The sequence below is a fragment of the Rattus norvegicus genome, chromosome 5 (genome assembly GCF_036323735.1).
Source record: "Rattus norvegicus strain BN/NHsdMcwi chromosome 5, GRCr8, whole genome shotgun sequence".
Taxonomy (NCBI): domain Eukaryota; kingdom Metazoa; phylum Chordata; class Mammalia; order Rodentia; family Muridae; genus Rattus; species Rattus norvegicus.
The window spans coordinates 67753011-67767583 of record NC_086023.1 but is presented as its reverse complement, the minus strand read 5'-3'; the positions used below and the strand labels follow the sequence as shown (position 1 = coordinate 67767583).

Here is a 14573-nt window from a genome sequence, read left to right as displayed (position 1 = left end):
TCTCTCTCTCTCTCTCTCTCCAGGGAACCACTGAGCTCAAGACTGTTCTTTTCCTGCCATGCTTATCTGGAAATATGAGATTACAATAAATATGGAATCTCTGCTAAATTGTCAAGCAACATTTAGATCCTCTCACGGGAACTGCATTGGACCGTGAAAACCAATGGGGTCCATAAGCACGTGCCAAGAAATACGGGCTTCCACCTCCAATGCCGGTGTGAGAGCCAATAAGGACCTCAGTTAGGTGTGGATAGAAAATTACTGAGAGAAAGAAAATACAACTTAAGGCTCCATCACTCCAAAGCTGCACAGATTTGAATTAAAACCCCCCGGGCTTGCCCGTTGCTCTGAACTGGATACCCCAGGGAGGACCATTCAAACATCCCATCTGAGCTCTAAATGCTACTGCATGAAGTAAACCGAACTGTATTCCAAGACCAAGGCAAGAGGGATGTCTACCTCTCGGACCTCTCTGCCAGAAAATGGCCTCCGCCATCATGCCCTACCTGCCCTACCTGGTAGACTATCTCAGCTCCGCTAGCAGCTCGGAACAGTTATGGGACGTGTGTCAGAAACAATTCTTTACTAAGACAAAGGAATAAACTGGCCTTTACGCCGTTTCTGCCGTGGCTCAGGTAGAGCACACGCCTCTAGTAAGTCCCCAAAGAGCAATGGTAAAGGGAGTGGGATGACAAAGCAAGAAAGGTCTGTAATCCTAGTCCGTGAGGGGGCCTGGCCCCCATGTACTAGAACTGATCCAGTAATACCCAGCCCACAGGTACTACTGAGGACAGAAGCTTCAGTGTCCCCGGCTTCAGTGATGGTTGACATTTCCAATAGGAGAGAAAAACAAAGCCCATTCTTAAATGGCTTATGCTTCCTGACTCAGTAAACAGGAAGAAGGGCAAGCGGAATTTTCCATTACCTTCCGTAACTTTACACTAAAAGCTATATATAATATGTTATAAAAGCTGCATATAATATGTTTGGGTGGTGAGAGCAAAGGGAGCTCAGGTGCTATGGGGGGAAAGTAAGAATATATACAGCAAATGTATAGTTTCGCCATAATTAAAATAATCAAATTTCTAGCTACAATTGAATTTGAATTTACCTTAGAACTGTAACTAAACCTCAAACTGATTCGGATATACTCACATTAGACACAGATAAGCTTAATAACCAAGCTACCAAGACACAGTTTATGTCTAAAGAGGGCAAAGATAAATGTCTAAATTAGTAGCAGATGAAGTTTTAAAGTATATAGTCATAAGAAGACCAAGCCTGAAAAAACAATACTTATAAGACGGAGACACACATCACTAAGCAAGATACCAACTTGTGATACTCAGGACAGGTTCCCGTGGACAGAGCGGCTTTTACCTGTGCAGTGGCCAAGGTGCCTTATGTCGATCTGTTCTTGCCTTATACAAGACGCTTCTCGAACGAAACAGGGATTGTTATAGGAACTCCCATCGGAAGCACACACCGGGTTAAAGCTGTACCCGCTGCAGTCTATGTTACACACACACCTGTTGAGAAAGACAGCAGTTACCTACATTGGACGACAAGAGGATTTACAGTGCCACGTCAGCAAACAGCCTCCTCTCCGCCTTCTGCAGCACAGGCAGAGCGGTGCTATATATCACAAATAAGTCTAACTGAACGCCAAACTAAACCTGGCTCTCAGGTACGAATTTGGAGATATTCTAGACACCATGTTACCCCAGTCGGTAATCTCTAAAGTTTTCATTTTTAGATCAAATCATGAGGAGCTGTTCAATGTCAACAACATTAATTAAAAACAAGATGGCACCATGGGAAGAACAGTGTTCTAAACCAAAGGTCACAGTTTACACCCAGCATCATCCTCAGTCTTATTTAACCCACCTGTAAAATGAATAATAATCTACCTGCACCAAACAGTTAGGACAATTAAAGAAGGATATAGATATGAACTATGTAGAAAGTTCTTCCTAGCAACACATCTACCCAGCAACAGAGCATCTACTGTATCCAGAGCCCCACAGGACAGAAGTCAGGAGAACCAGGCTATGGCAATCCTCCCAAGAGCAATGAATGACAGGGGAGGGCGTCCAGTCTCCAGCAACATTCTAGCCTACTTCACCACCCTCCTACTGACAACAAATGCTGGGTAAAGCACTTTAACACTTCCTTTCGGATTCACCCCAGAGTCGGGAGGAACACCAGGAACATTCAAAGCACAGTCAGCAACATGAGGACACAGAGGCAACTCCAGGCTCTCTAAAGGCAGTTTTTGCCTTAAAGGTGTTTTCAGTCCCGACCATAAGCTTTTTGGTATTGCAGCCCTCTGGGAACAGGAGACAGGTAACAACGACCCACCTAAGAAAGGCTATAGAGGTCCCCCAAAAGCTACAAGCCATGGCAGAACAGGAAAGCCTTTTAAACAGGGCTGCCCTGAGCCACGGCACAGAACACTGGGAGAAAAACTTCTCCCGTGAGAATCCACAACCACAGCCAGTTCTTTGTTGCAACTTAAAATACAATTGGTCCTTCTAAGGTCCCCAAGTTCAGAATTGAAGAGGTTAAGGACTAGTTGGGGCCCTAGACCAAGTAACAGAAGCAAACAGGATGTCCTCTAGAGAAGCTCAACTCCACCCTAGGTCTTTGTGGTTCTCCAGAGTGCAAAAGTGAGAAAAATAACCATACATCCCACATGCAGGCACGCGCACGCGCGCGCGCACACACACACACAATATATATATATATATATACATACATACATACATACATACATACATATATATATATATATATATGCATGTACATGGACTAAACTTTACAATAAAATAGCGAAGACAGGCTGGATAAAATTACAAAAGCAAGCTCTATGCTGCCTACAGGATAACGAAAGCACGTGCCGCTCTTGCAGAAGACACCAGATCAGTTCCCAGCACCCACCCACATCAGGTGGCTCTCAACTGCCTGTAACTCTTCAGGGGACCTGATGCCCTCTTCTGGACTCCACAAGCACATGCATTCTAACATACCCGTACCCACACAGACATGCCATGTGTGCACAATTAAAGACAGATAAGAAGTAATGATACAGAAATTGAGGAGAGAGAATAATGGTGAAGGAGATACTCTTGGTGTGGCCAGTTAGTATCATATACAGAAGACTTTGGGGGCAAAAAGTATCATAGTAAGAATCATAATAATACAGAAGTTAGGAGGCTACCTTATGATACTAAAACATTTTATTGTCAGGAAGATTATCTGACGTTTTAATATAGTCTCAGAATCTTCAAAGCAAATATTGACAAGACTGTGATGAAAATATCACTCAGTAACCCATACAGCAAATATAAAATGCCAGTAAAAATGAGCACATTCTCTCTCTCTCTCTCTCTCTCTCTCTCACACACACACACACACACACACACACACACACACACACACACACACACTGAATCTGAGATTTGCTAAAAATGTTACCCCGAAAAAGTTAAGAAGAAAAGATAAAACAAACAGCCTTTTGAAGATGAGGGGTGAGTATATGGGAAAGGGCCCACTTTAATATTTTTTTCCTTTCCTGTGTGTTTGAAGATTCCTTTAAATCCTGATATTCTATAGAGCAAATGTGAAAGATAAAACTGAACACTAAGAGATTCAGAAGATCAAAGGTAAGAAACTGATAAACCTGACTTTGAAATTAAAAAAAAAAATACAGCCCGTATAACCCACAAGAAAATTAACATCCAGAATACATAAATATAAACCCATTTCCTAAAGGATATATATTGATGGGGAAAGAGGGGAGCCAAAACAGACTATGAATAGAAGAAACTTAAACACGGTATTATAGAGACGTGTGCTACCTAACAAGGTTTGTCTTTTACAGTCATGACGTTGGAAGCCAGGACCATAGCACATTATCACAGTCACGAGGCTGGTAAGAATTAACACAAAGGCAGTGGAAGCACACACAGGTGAGGATGAGGAGCGGGTGCTGGCATGAGGGCCTCGTGGAGCCGCAGGAAGACTCATTCCCATGAACACCTAGACTTGTACTTGCTCCACGAAGTCACTCTTCCAAGGACTTGAACGCTTCTCACAGGTGGGCGCCAGGAGGCATGAAGTACATGGTGTTTGCCACGAGAAGACTGTAAATGACCCAAATGACTATTTGCAGCAAAATGGGGTCATAAAAGCACGAGCTCCATCGGTCAAATTCCACACAGTGAAATGACTCTGATCATGTACAGTGCCCTAAATGAATCTCAAAAACGCCTCTATTACATAGACAGGGTCAAAAGATGCACATATTATACTTTCTGTCAACTTGATAAAAGTCTCTGGGTCATCTGGGAAGAAAGAATCTCAGTTGAAAAAAATATTTCCATCAGACCGGCCCATAGGCAAGTCTTGGAGCATTTTTTTGGTTCATGGTTGATTGGGGAGGATTCAGGGAAAGCCTACCCAGCGATAGGCAGTACCACCATGAGCAGGCAGGCCTGGGGTGTATAAAAAAGCAAGCTAAGCAAACCATGGGGAGTAAGCCAGTAAGCAGCATTTCCTCGTGGTCCCTGTTTCAGTGTGTGCCTCAACTTCCCTGAATGATGGGCTGTGATAAGGACATGTAAGCTAAATAAACTCTTTCTTCCCCAATGGGCTTTTGGTCGTGTTTATCACGGTCATAGAATGCAAGCTAGGCCAATGCATACAGCATAATTCAAATATATAAAACCAAAGTTTTCAACAAAAAAAAAATCAAATGGTAGGAGAAGTGGCTCAATGGCTAAGAACATTGTCTGACCATCTAGACAGTTCTGTTCCAGCACCCATATGGTGGGCTCGCAACCATCTGTAACTCCTATCCCCAGGGGATCCTCTACCCTCTTCTGGCCTCTATTGGAACTGCATGAACATGTACACAGACATACATGCAGGCACAACACCAATACATATAAAACAAAAATTCAAAGAGAAAAAATTTACCTTTTTTTAAAATAAAGGAAATAAATAATAACATACAGCAGAATAATACATATTTTAAGACATATACCACATAGAATAAAATTATAAAGAAAGCAAGGAAATACTTTACACAAAATGCAGTCTACTGGGTGAACAGGGGAGTCAGTCAAGGGGAGCCCTAAGTTCTAGTGAACGCTATGGCTTGAATATAAGTGACCCCCAAAAGACTTGTGTTTTGAAGTTTTGGTTTCCCAATGTAGGGGGGTTCAGAGGGAAGTCTTTGGGGGAGGTGCAGGAGCAGGAGAGCTCTGTTTACACCAGTGGATTCAACCATCCATGGATTCCTGATTTAAGCATCACTGGATGACAATGGGAACGTGGCCTAAGTGGAGGAAGCACTAGAACTAGCCCTTCCAGTCTCTCTGCTTCTCACCCACTGTAAGGTGAACTGCTCAACTCCATCATGCTTCAACAGCCCACTACTCACGTTCCCATAGCAACAGGGCCAAGTGACCACAACCTTCCACCTCTGAAGCAGTGAGCAAAAGTCATCTTTCTAAGGTTACTTCTCTTTGGCGTTTTATTAGCCGTGAGACAGCACTGTAAAACTCTATTCCTCAGTTGGGAGGAAAGACTCACAAAAGCTTGCCTTATTTCTATGCTACTCCAAATATACAAGCTGTCTTTGGAGTCAAAGAAAAACATTAAGTTCATAAGAACAATATTCACTAACAAGTAAAATGATAACAATCTCGGTGCATTGTTTGTTTTCTAGAACACAGGAGCTGAGGGAATGACCAGAGAGTGTCCTAGAAGGTTAGCTGATCAGAAAAAGGGTGAGCTCAGATGAGCATAGGAAGAGACAAATCCAGAGACCAGCCACCAACTGTACATGAGTGAAGACATTTGTATATTTAGTTCTCTTTCTCCTCCCTCTCCTCCCATCCATCCACCCCATCTGTCCATCCATCCATCCATCCATCCATCATCCATCCATCATCCATCCATCCATTCATCCATCCATCCATCATCTATTTATCCATCTATCTATCATCTATCTCAGTGGGCACTGTACCTACGTATCTATGTATCTCTCCATCCATCATCATCTATCAGATGATGGCACTATTTTGGATTTGGGGAGTGGGTATCAATGCTGGGAGGGGTGGCCTTGATGGAAGAAGTAGGATTCTGGAAGCCTGCATGTGATGGCTATCCATCTCCTCTCTCCCTCCCACTCTTTGCCACTGTCCCCTTTATCCCCCTGTCCCTCCCCGTCTCCATACCCCTCTCTCTCTCACCCCTTTCCTGAATGTGATGAAAGGAACAAGCTCCTCCTCCACACACTGCTGACACCGCGACTTCCTACCCGAGAACAAAAGGCTGAGCAGCCGTGGACTGAGATGTCTGGAACCATAAGCTACACAAACCTTCCTCCTTTAAACTGCTCTCTGGCACGTAGGTCACAGCTACACAAAAGCAATGGACAGGATTCTGAGTCCACATGTGATCTCAAAAATATCTTCCAAGAACTCCTTCTAAACATTCAGAAACACATATGTTCTCATTTCTGTAAACTGGATCTCAAGACTATGCATCACTCACCAATGTGATTTTTTTAAATTTTGCAACATTTTCATAATAAAGTTTAAATTGTTAAAGATTATTTAATGATTACTCATTATTCAACGTCCCATGCCCACATCTAGCTTAAATTTATTATATGAGGGATGCAAAAAACAGCATGTAAAGAATACAGAAATGATTACATTCCTTATTCTAGATACTGTAAATGTCACAGATTCCATGAATGTTCTGTATAATTACATCTAACTTTGACCCATACCAATCAAGGCTCTTACACATACCCATTTCTGCATGTATAACTCTCAAAGCATTTAACTGTTATCTTTTGGAAACCAGGACTCAGAGGATCCTTATCAAATTTTAGGTTATCTCAGAATGCTAAAATAGTTTGGGCTCTAACACTATCACTTAGTATCTCTTCTAGATTGACAGTCATAAATTAAACAAGTACATTACATATTTTTACCAAGTCATCAATAAAACACTGATAAAGACAGAATCATATCCTATCATTACAAAACTACTTTCACAACTTACAGAAAAGTTAATCCACTACTGATCACCTACGAAGAAAAGCTGTGGGTTACGGATGTGGGTCCGCTGCTTGAGTGCTTGCCTGGCATCTGTGAAACCCTTGGTTTGAGCCCCAATATGGCATCAACTAGAGTGATGGCCCACACCTGTAATCCCACACTGCGGAGACACAGAAGGACTGAAGTTCACTGTCCTCCTCAGCTATGCAGGACGTCGGAGGTCAGCCTGAGCTACAGGAGACCCCATCTCAAAAGGAGAGGAGTCGGGAGCTAGGACAGCACCTACCACCTGCCTGACTCATGTGTACCTCAGGCTGGCAAACATCTCTTGCTAACATTTTTAGATGCTGCCATTAAGTCTCTGCTCAGCTCTGATATAGGAAATGTTATTGTACCACAAAAAGAAAGAAAGAAAGAAAGAAAGAAAGAAAGAAAGAAAGAAAGAGAGAAAGAAAGAAAGAAAAGAAAAGAAAAAAGAAGGGAAGGACAGGAGAGGAGGGGAGGGGAGGGGAGGGGAGGGGAGGGGAGGGGAGGGGAGGGGAGGGGAGGGGAGGGGAGGGGAGGGGAGGGGAGGGGAGGGGAGGGGAGGGGAGGTTAGCTTTAGCATGACTTGTTCCTGGTAAGTTCACAGTGTTACTAGAAACCTCAATGCATGCTCAGAAACAAAGTTTAAAGAAATCCAATGCTGAAAGTCACCCCAGCTCAGAGATCATGACTTGACCAGAACAATACTTATTCCATTAAACAAATGTCCAAAGACCTTTCCCGATACTCAGACAAAACCTGGGTATTAAATTACTTGTGAAGCTATTTATCAAGCAAAGCGTCCCGCTCCCCTCCCATTTTTCTTGTTTTCAGTTTCTTCTGCTCCAAGCTTACAATAAGGGGAGGGTGTTGGGGACCATCCAATGAAGAAGACGCCTCGCTGTTCGCACAGATGCAAAGTCTGATCTGCTCACGTTGCATCTGCCGCTGCCCTTGCTCCCTTCCATAGAAAACTGTTATGAAAATAAGGCAAGGTCGAAAACGCTTGAGCATGTGTTTATCTTTCAAGGCAGAGAGAATGCTTACTCTGGAGGCCAAGGGCCGTCGAGGCAAGTTGACATGTAAAGGAGAGACCGGCAAAGATAGGCGATCAAGCCACCAAGAGAATGGATAAAACTAACTTCAAAAGGCAATCTGTCAAAGTTAACGGACTTTCTGGTAAATTGCTATTAGAAAAGGAAACTGAGTCAAAGGTAATAAAGGGATGATCCAAAAGAAGAGAAAGCTCTCTCCAGTCTGCTCTGCAGGAATGAGGGATGCTTGTGGGGCAACCCAGGGAAGAGATGAAGCGAATGGCCCCACTAAGCAAACACTTCCTGCCTGTAGGACAAATCTATGGAGAATAGGGATAGAGGAGAAGAGCATGAAGAGAAAGAAGAAATCATGGAAAACTAAGGTGAGAGGAAGACATACAAGTAAAGCAGAGGCTAAGGCCCTATTCACGCTCACCTTCGTCGTGTACTAAAAAGAGTCTCACAGTACTCACATGGACTCAGTACTGAGTGCTTGCCTAGCATGCACAGGGTCCTGGCTTCACTCTCCAACACCACATAACATGTGCACACCTGTAATCCCAGCACTCGGGAGCTAGAGTCAAGATGGCCGAAAGTTCAAAAGTCATCCTCGGCTACATGGCAAGTTCAAGACTAGCCTGGGATATATGAGTCTGTCCCCAAATATCTGGATGGATGGGTGGATGGATGGATGGATGGATGGATGGATGGATGGATGGATGGGTGGATGGGTGGGTGGATGGGTGGATGGATGGGTGGGTGGGTGGATGGATGGATGGATGGATGGATGGATGGATGGATGGGTGGATGAATGGATAGGAAGGTAGACAGACAGACCGACCGATATTCTAATCATCAGAAGATTTAATGGATAGCTCACGGGTTGCCAAACTACAGTAGGTCAATGCAGACAAGCTAATCAGATGTCTCTATGTTGTGTGTGCTTGTGCGTGTGGTTTATGTGCCCACAGGGGCAAGAATGAGGTCTCTCCTGGAGCTGGAGGTATAGACAGCTGTGAGACACCAGACATGGGTGTTGGGAACCAAACCCTGGTCCTCTGAAAGAGCAGCAACTGCTCCTAACCACTGAACCACCTCTCCAGCTCTGAAGAAGGTATTTCTATTTGTAAAGGGGTGGCCATAATAGAGCACATGTAGCCTGTAAAGCCCTAAAGGTTTACCATCTTTTCTCTGCAGAAAAGAAAACTTCCGCTAGTTTACAAGACAAAAATAAGGCAACCTGAAATAGCAACCACATAGAAATGGCAGCAGTGGGGAGAGCTGAAGACCCACTCAGAACCATGAAAAGGGTTGGCAAAGAAGACAAGACACTGTGCCAGTCTCGTCAGAAGCAACAACAACCACTCGTCTGACAAGCGGCATTGTTTATGGTAGGCACTGCGATCAACCAGGAACCGCCTTGACAAAGGTCTGGCAGAGACGAGCGCTCCTCAGTGGGATGGAACCACCGCGTCTACTTCCAAGAACTAGGAGCGAACCATTGTCACTGCCTTCTATGTCGTCTGAAGAACTGAGACAAAATTAGCATCTTAGTAAAGGCCAGCCCAGCGGAGCGGTGAGCAGAAGAGAATATAGACTGCAAAGGCCACAGACACAGCCGATTACAGCAACTACAGATGTTCCCAGACTGCCAACGGGAGTGGAGGGCACGATGCCCACCGGCTGGAAGGTGAGGCATGAGAATGGCTTGTGAGTGAGAAACTCCAAAGTCAAAGCATCTGTCAACATCGACTGCACTCATTGGGTCAGGACACCAGTCACATCATTTAATCCTGACGAAGACGACAAATGTCAAAAGGAAACGAAAAGTAAGACACTTTAAAGCCCACGGAGGGGCATGTGAGGTGACGTTTTTCTCTACTCATTTGTCTCCTGAAGTGAATTTTAAACACAGGCATTGTGGCATGGTCACATTAAAAAGAAGTGAAGGAGCTGAAGGGGTTTGCAACCCCATAGGAAGAACAACAATGTCAACCAGCCAGACTCCCCAGAGCTCCCACTGACTAAACCACCAACCAAAGAGTACACATGGAGGGACCCATGGCTCCAGCCGCTTATGTAGCAGAGGATGGCCTTGTCAGGCAACAATGGGAGGAGAGGCCATTGGTCCTGTGAAGGTTCCATGCCCCAGTGTAGGGAAGTGCCAGGGTAGGGAGGTGAAAGTGGTGGGTGGGGGAGCACGTTCATAGAAGCAGGGGGAGGATGGGATAGGGGGTTTCCAGAGGGGAAACTAGGAAAAGGGATAACATTTGAAATGTAAAGAAATAAAATATCCAATTGAAAAGAAAAGTCTTTCCACTAAACTGCCGCCCATTGCTCTCAGACACACCCCTGTCCCCACCTCGGTGCATTTTCCTGAGTCATAAAATAAAAGACGTAAAGAAAATCACTGTTATAAAAAATAAGTCTTGGGGAGGGTGGAGGGTGGAGAGATAGCTCAGCAGTTAAGATGGCTCACTGGCTGTTCTTCCAGAGGACCTGGGTTCAATTCCCAGCACCCACATGGCAGCTCCTAACTGTCTATAACTTCAGTTAATTTAATAATTTAATAATTTAAGTAAATTATTTTTTAAGTCCCTGGGTGGGAAAGGGGACAGGGCGAGGAAGAAGGGAATACGATCAGGTATTAGGGATGGGGGGGGGAGACCCTGAAGACCAGCAGAAAGAATGGAAACAGGCAATCTCAGGAGGGAGGTGGGGGGACCCTCTACAATGTACCAGAGACCTGGGAGGTGAGAGACTCTCAGGACTCAAAGCGAGGGACCTTAGATGAAATGCCATACGGTGGGGAGAAGGAACTTGTAGAACCAACCTCCGGTAGAAAGACTGGGCATCAAGTGGAGGGATAGGGTTGCCATCCCACAGTCAAAAACTCTGAATTGTTCCTGTCTAAAAGAACTGCAGGGTGAAAAGTGGAGAAGACACCGAGGGATGGGAGGTCCAGTGACTGGTCTAAATTGGGATCCTGCTCAAGGGGAGGCTCCAAGGCCCGACACTATTACTGATGCTACAGTGTGCTTACAGACAGGAGCCTAGCATGGCTGCCCTTCGAGAGGGCCAACAAGCAGCTGACTGAGACAGATGGAAATACTTACACTCAACCAATTGGCAGAAGCTGGTGACTCCTGTGGTTGAATCAGGGAAAAGCTGGAAGAAGCTGAGGAGAAAGGCGACCTTATAGGAAGACCAGCAGTCTCGACCTACCTGGGCTCCCGAGATCTCCCAGACACTGAGCCACCAACAAGGCACCACACACCAGCTGGAACGAGGCCCCCGACACATACACAGCAGAGGACTTAGTTAAAGATGCACCTAACCCTCAACAGACTTGAGACCCCGGGGGGTCTGGTGGGCTGGGGGATGGGGGTGGTGACATCCTCTTAGAGAAAGTGGGGTACAGCATGACGAACAGTCAGAAGGTGGACTGGGAGGGGGACTGGACTGTAAAAAAAGATTAAAGAATAAAAGAAAAAATATGCCAGAGACTTGTCTATAGACCAATATTATGGAGGCATTTTCTCAACTGAGGCTTCCTCCTCTCAGATAACTCTAGCTTATGTGGAGTTGACGTAAAGCTAGCCAGCATAAATATACTGCAGTTTATTTACTGCTCTGCTGAGGGGCAGGGAGGTCATTTTCTGTGTAATGTGTTAAGAACAACCTTGTGTACGATCACTTCCCTCGCAGGTTAGTTTCCTTAGGGTATTTTAGGCAGTGGTTAGGAGACGCTCGGTGACAGCGTGGCGTCGGTCTCTGTACAATCTTCCTTCAAACGTCACGCTAAATTCTCACCCGGAGCTGTAACTCTCTCCACTGTCACCAGCAGTGTGCAGGAGGTCAACACAGTTTGACTTTGCCGAGATTGTAGCATTGTCACTTAAATTTTCATAAACTAATTCCCCACCCTGGCTTTTAAAACAGTCAGGAAGCTGGAGAGATGGATCAGTCAGTGCTCTTCTAGAGGTCCTGAGTTCAATTCCCAGCAACAACATGGCGGCTCACAACCATCTGTAATGGAATCTGATGCCCCCTTCTGGTGTGTCCGAAGACAGTGACACTGAACTCACATACATCAAATAAGTAAATCTTTATTAAAAAAAAAGTTGGGACTGGGAAAATGGCTTGATGGGTAAGGATACTTGCTACCCAAGGATGAGGGCCTGAATTTAAAAAATCCAGGAACCATGGACTAGCCTTGAACATCTGGGACCCTACCACTGGCAAGAGGGGAATTACCAAGGCTTGCTGACCATTTTGGCCAAAATAGGAAAAAGTCCAGATACAGTGAAAGACCCTAGACTCAAGAGAATAAAGTGGAGAATTAAAAATGAAGTCACTCCAATGTCCTTCTCTGGCCTACACACATGCTGGTGATTACACACATACACACATGTGCACACACACGCACACGCACACACGCACACACGGACCACACGCAAGCACACATGCACACTCAAAAAAAAAAAAAAAAAAAAAAAGACCACAAGCTGAAGACTGCACACTGCCAGCCATGAGCAAGTCAGCTTCCAACCAGGTTAACAATGAGGTCCTGAAGGCTCACAATGGGTACCATGTTCAGCACAGTGTTTCTCCTCTGAAGCTGTGTAAGCTCAATTAGGAAGCTCAGTAGTATGCGGAGGCCCTGGCCAGCATAAGAATCTTCAAGCATTGCCCAGGGTCCAGCTGTGGCGAGTATCGGGAAAACCTCGCATGGGCATCCTACACTCAGGCAGAAAAGGAGGTGCTGACAGGTGATACAGGGAGATCCAGAACGACCACTTTCAGAAGTGGACAGTCCGAGTGTTGGAGCCAGGGCCTCTTCAAAGAGAATGTGTTTACCTGTAAGTGTCTCTCTGACAGCTGCACGTGAGCTCATTCTGATTAAAGGAGGGGCATCCAAGTCATTTATCCAAAGGGTTACCTAGACCGCACTCACTCAGACTGGTAAGAGAATTCTGACATACTTCTGCTGTCATTCTCTAAGCAGACATCTTCTGTCTCTTTCTGACTTTTAGTCTCCACCTCGGCCTCTGTGTATTCTGAATATTTACCATGCTGAGTAGGGTCATTTTACCTCATCTTCCTGCATTGTAATTTCCTTTTGGTAGACTTTAAAGAGTATTAAACCTCCCTTTAAAATGTGAAGAGGATGGAGGGGAAAGAAAGGGAAGGAACGGGCGGGGTGGGGGGCATACTGAAGAAATAAAAGGCAAAGATAAATAAATCCTAAAAAATAAAATAAATTTTTAAAAAAGATCACTTAAGCCAAACACTGCTTCTTTGAAAAGACTCAGGTCAGGAAAACAGGCTGAACAGAGAATGACAATGGAAGAACTAAAGAAAACAAAGCCAATTGGGGGCTAGAGAAAAGGCTCGGCCTTGCAGAATGCTTGCTGTTCTTCCATGGGACAAGAGTCTGGTTCCCAGCACCCACCTCGAGCAGGTCACAACAAGCTCGTGAGCCCAGCTCCAGGAACCCTCTGCGGGTGGACATACAGACACACATATATAAATAACAGAACTAACCGAGTTAAGAGCACTTGCTGTTCTTTTAGAGAACCCAGGTTTGGTCGTATCACCTACATGGCGGATTACAACTATCTTTAACTCCAGTTCCCTAACCCTAACCCTAACCCTAACCCTAACCCTAACCCTAACCCTAAACCCTAACCCTAACCCTAACCCAACACCCAAGCACACGACGACAAACCTGAGGACCCTAGTTCAATTCCAAGGACTCACATAATGAAAAGAACCAACAAACGCCTTGAATTTGTCCTCTGATCTCCACATATGCACAGTGGTGTGTGTGTGTGTGTGTGTGTGTGTGTGTGTGTGTGTGTGTGTGTGTGTGTATTACACACACATATATATGTTCTATGTATATATGTATTCATATGTGTATATATATATGCTATATATGTATACACATATGCTATTCGCCCACATATTAGAATCCTGTCAGAGAGTCTAGAGAAATGACTCATACTTAGGTGCACTAGCCGTTCTTTTAGAGGATCTGGATTTGAGTACCATTGCCTACATGGTGCCTTGCAATCGTTTATAATTCTAGTCCCAGAGAATCTGGTGGCCTTTTCTGTAGGTTGATGCCATCATGCAGGTGAAGGCAGACAAGATAAAACGAGGCCTGTCATTGGACGAGAAGGGAGGGAGGAGGAAACAGAGGAAGACACTGGAAGGACATGGCAGCAGATGTTAAGATTCTTCTCTTCACATAAACACAGGTTGACATGAATCTGTTTAAGGGAAGGGTGTGTACAGATTTGGTGCCGTCTGGATGGGCAAATTATATCTCATCAATTGGATCAGAGGTTATTGCGTTGTGTAGTCTTTCATGCGACAACTTGAGTTCAAGAGAGGGTGCGGTGCGGTGGCTGGACGCACCAAGCCCGCC

General features: G+C 44.9%; 1 protein-coding gene across 2 annotated transcripts in view; it reads right to left on the bottom strand.

The window, feature by feature from the left end:
• Tmeff1 (transmembrane protein with EGF-like and two follistatin-like domains 1) overlaps positions 1 to 14573 on the bottom strand; it is an 85754-nt gene that overhangs the window by 24439 nt on the left and 46742 nt on the right. For both annotated transcript variants that reach the window (NM_023020.2, XM_039110701.2), the window contains exon 6: positions 1381 to 1529. In NM_023020.2, coding sequence (NP_075409.1) covers positions 1381 to 1529 — 149 coding nt within the window. The remainder of the gene's footprint in view (positions 1 to 1380; positions 1530 to 14573) is intronic.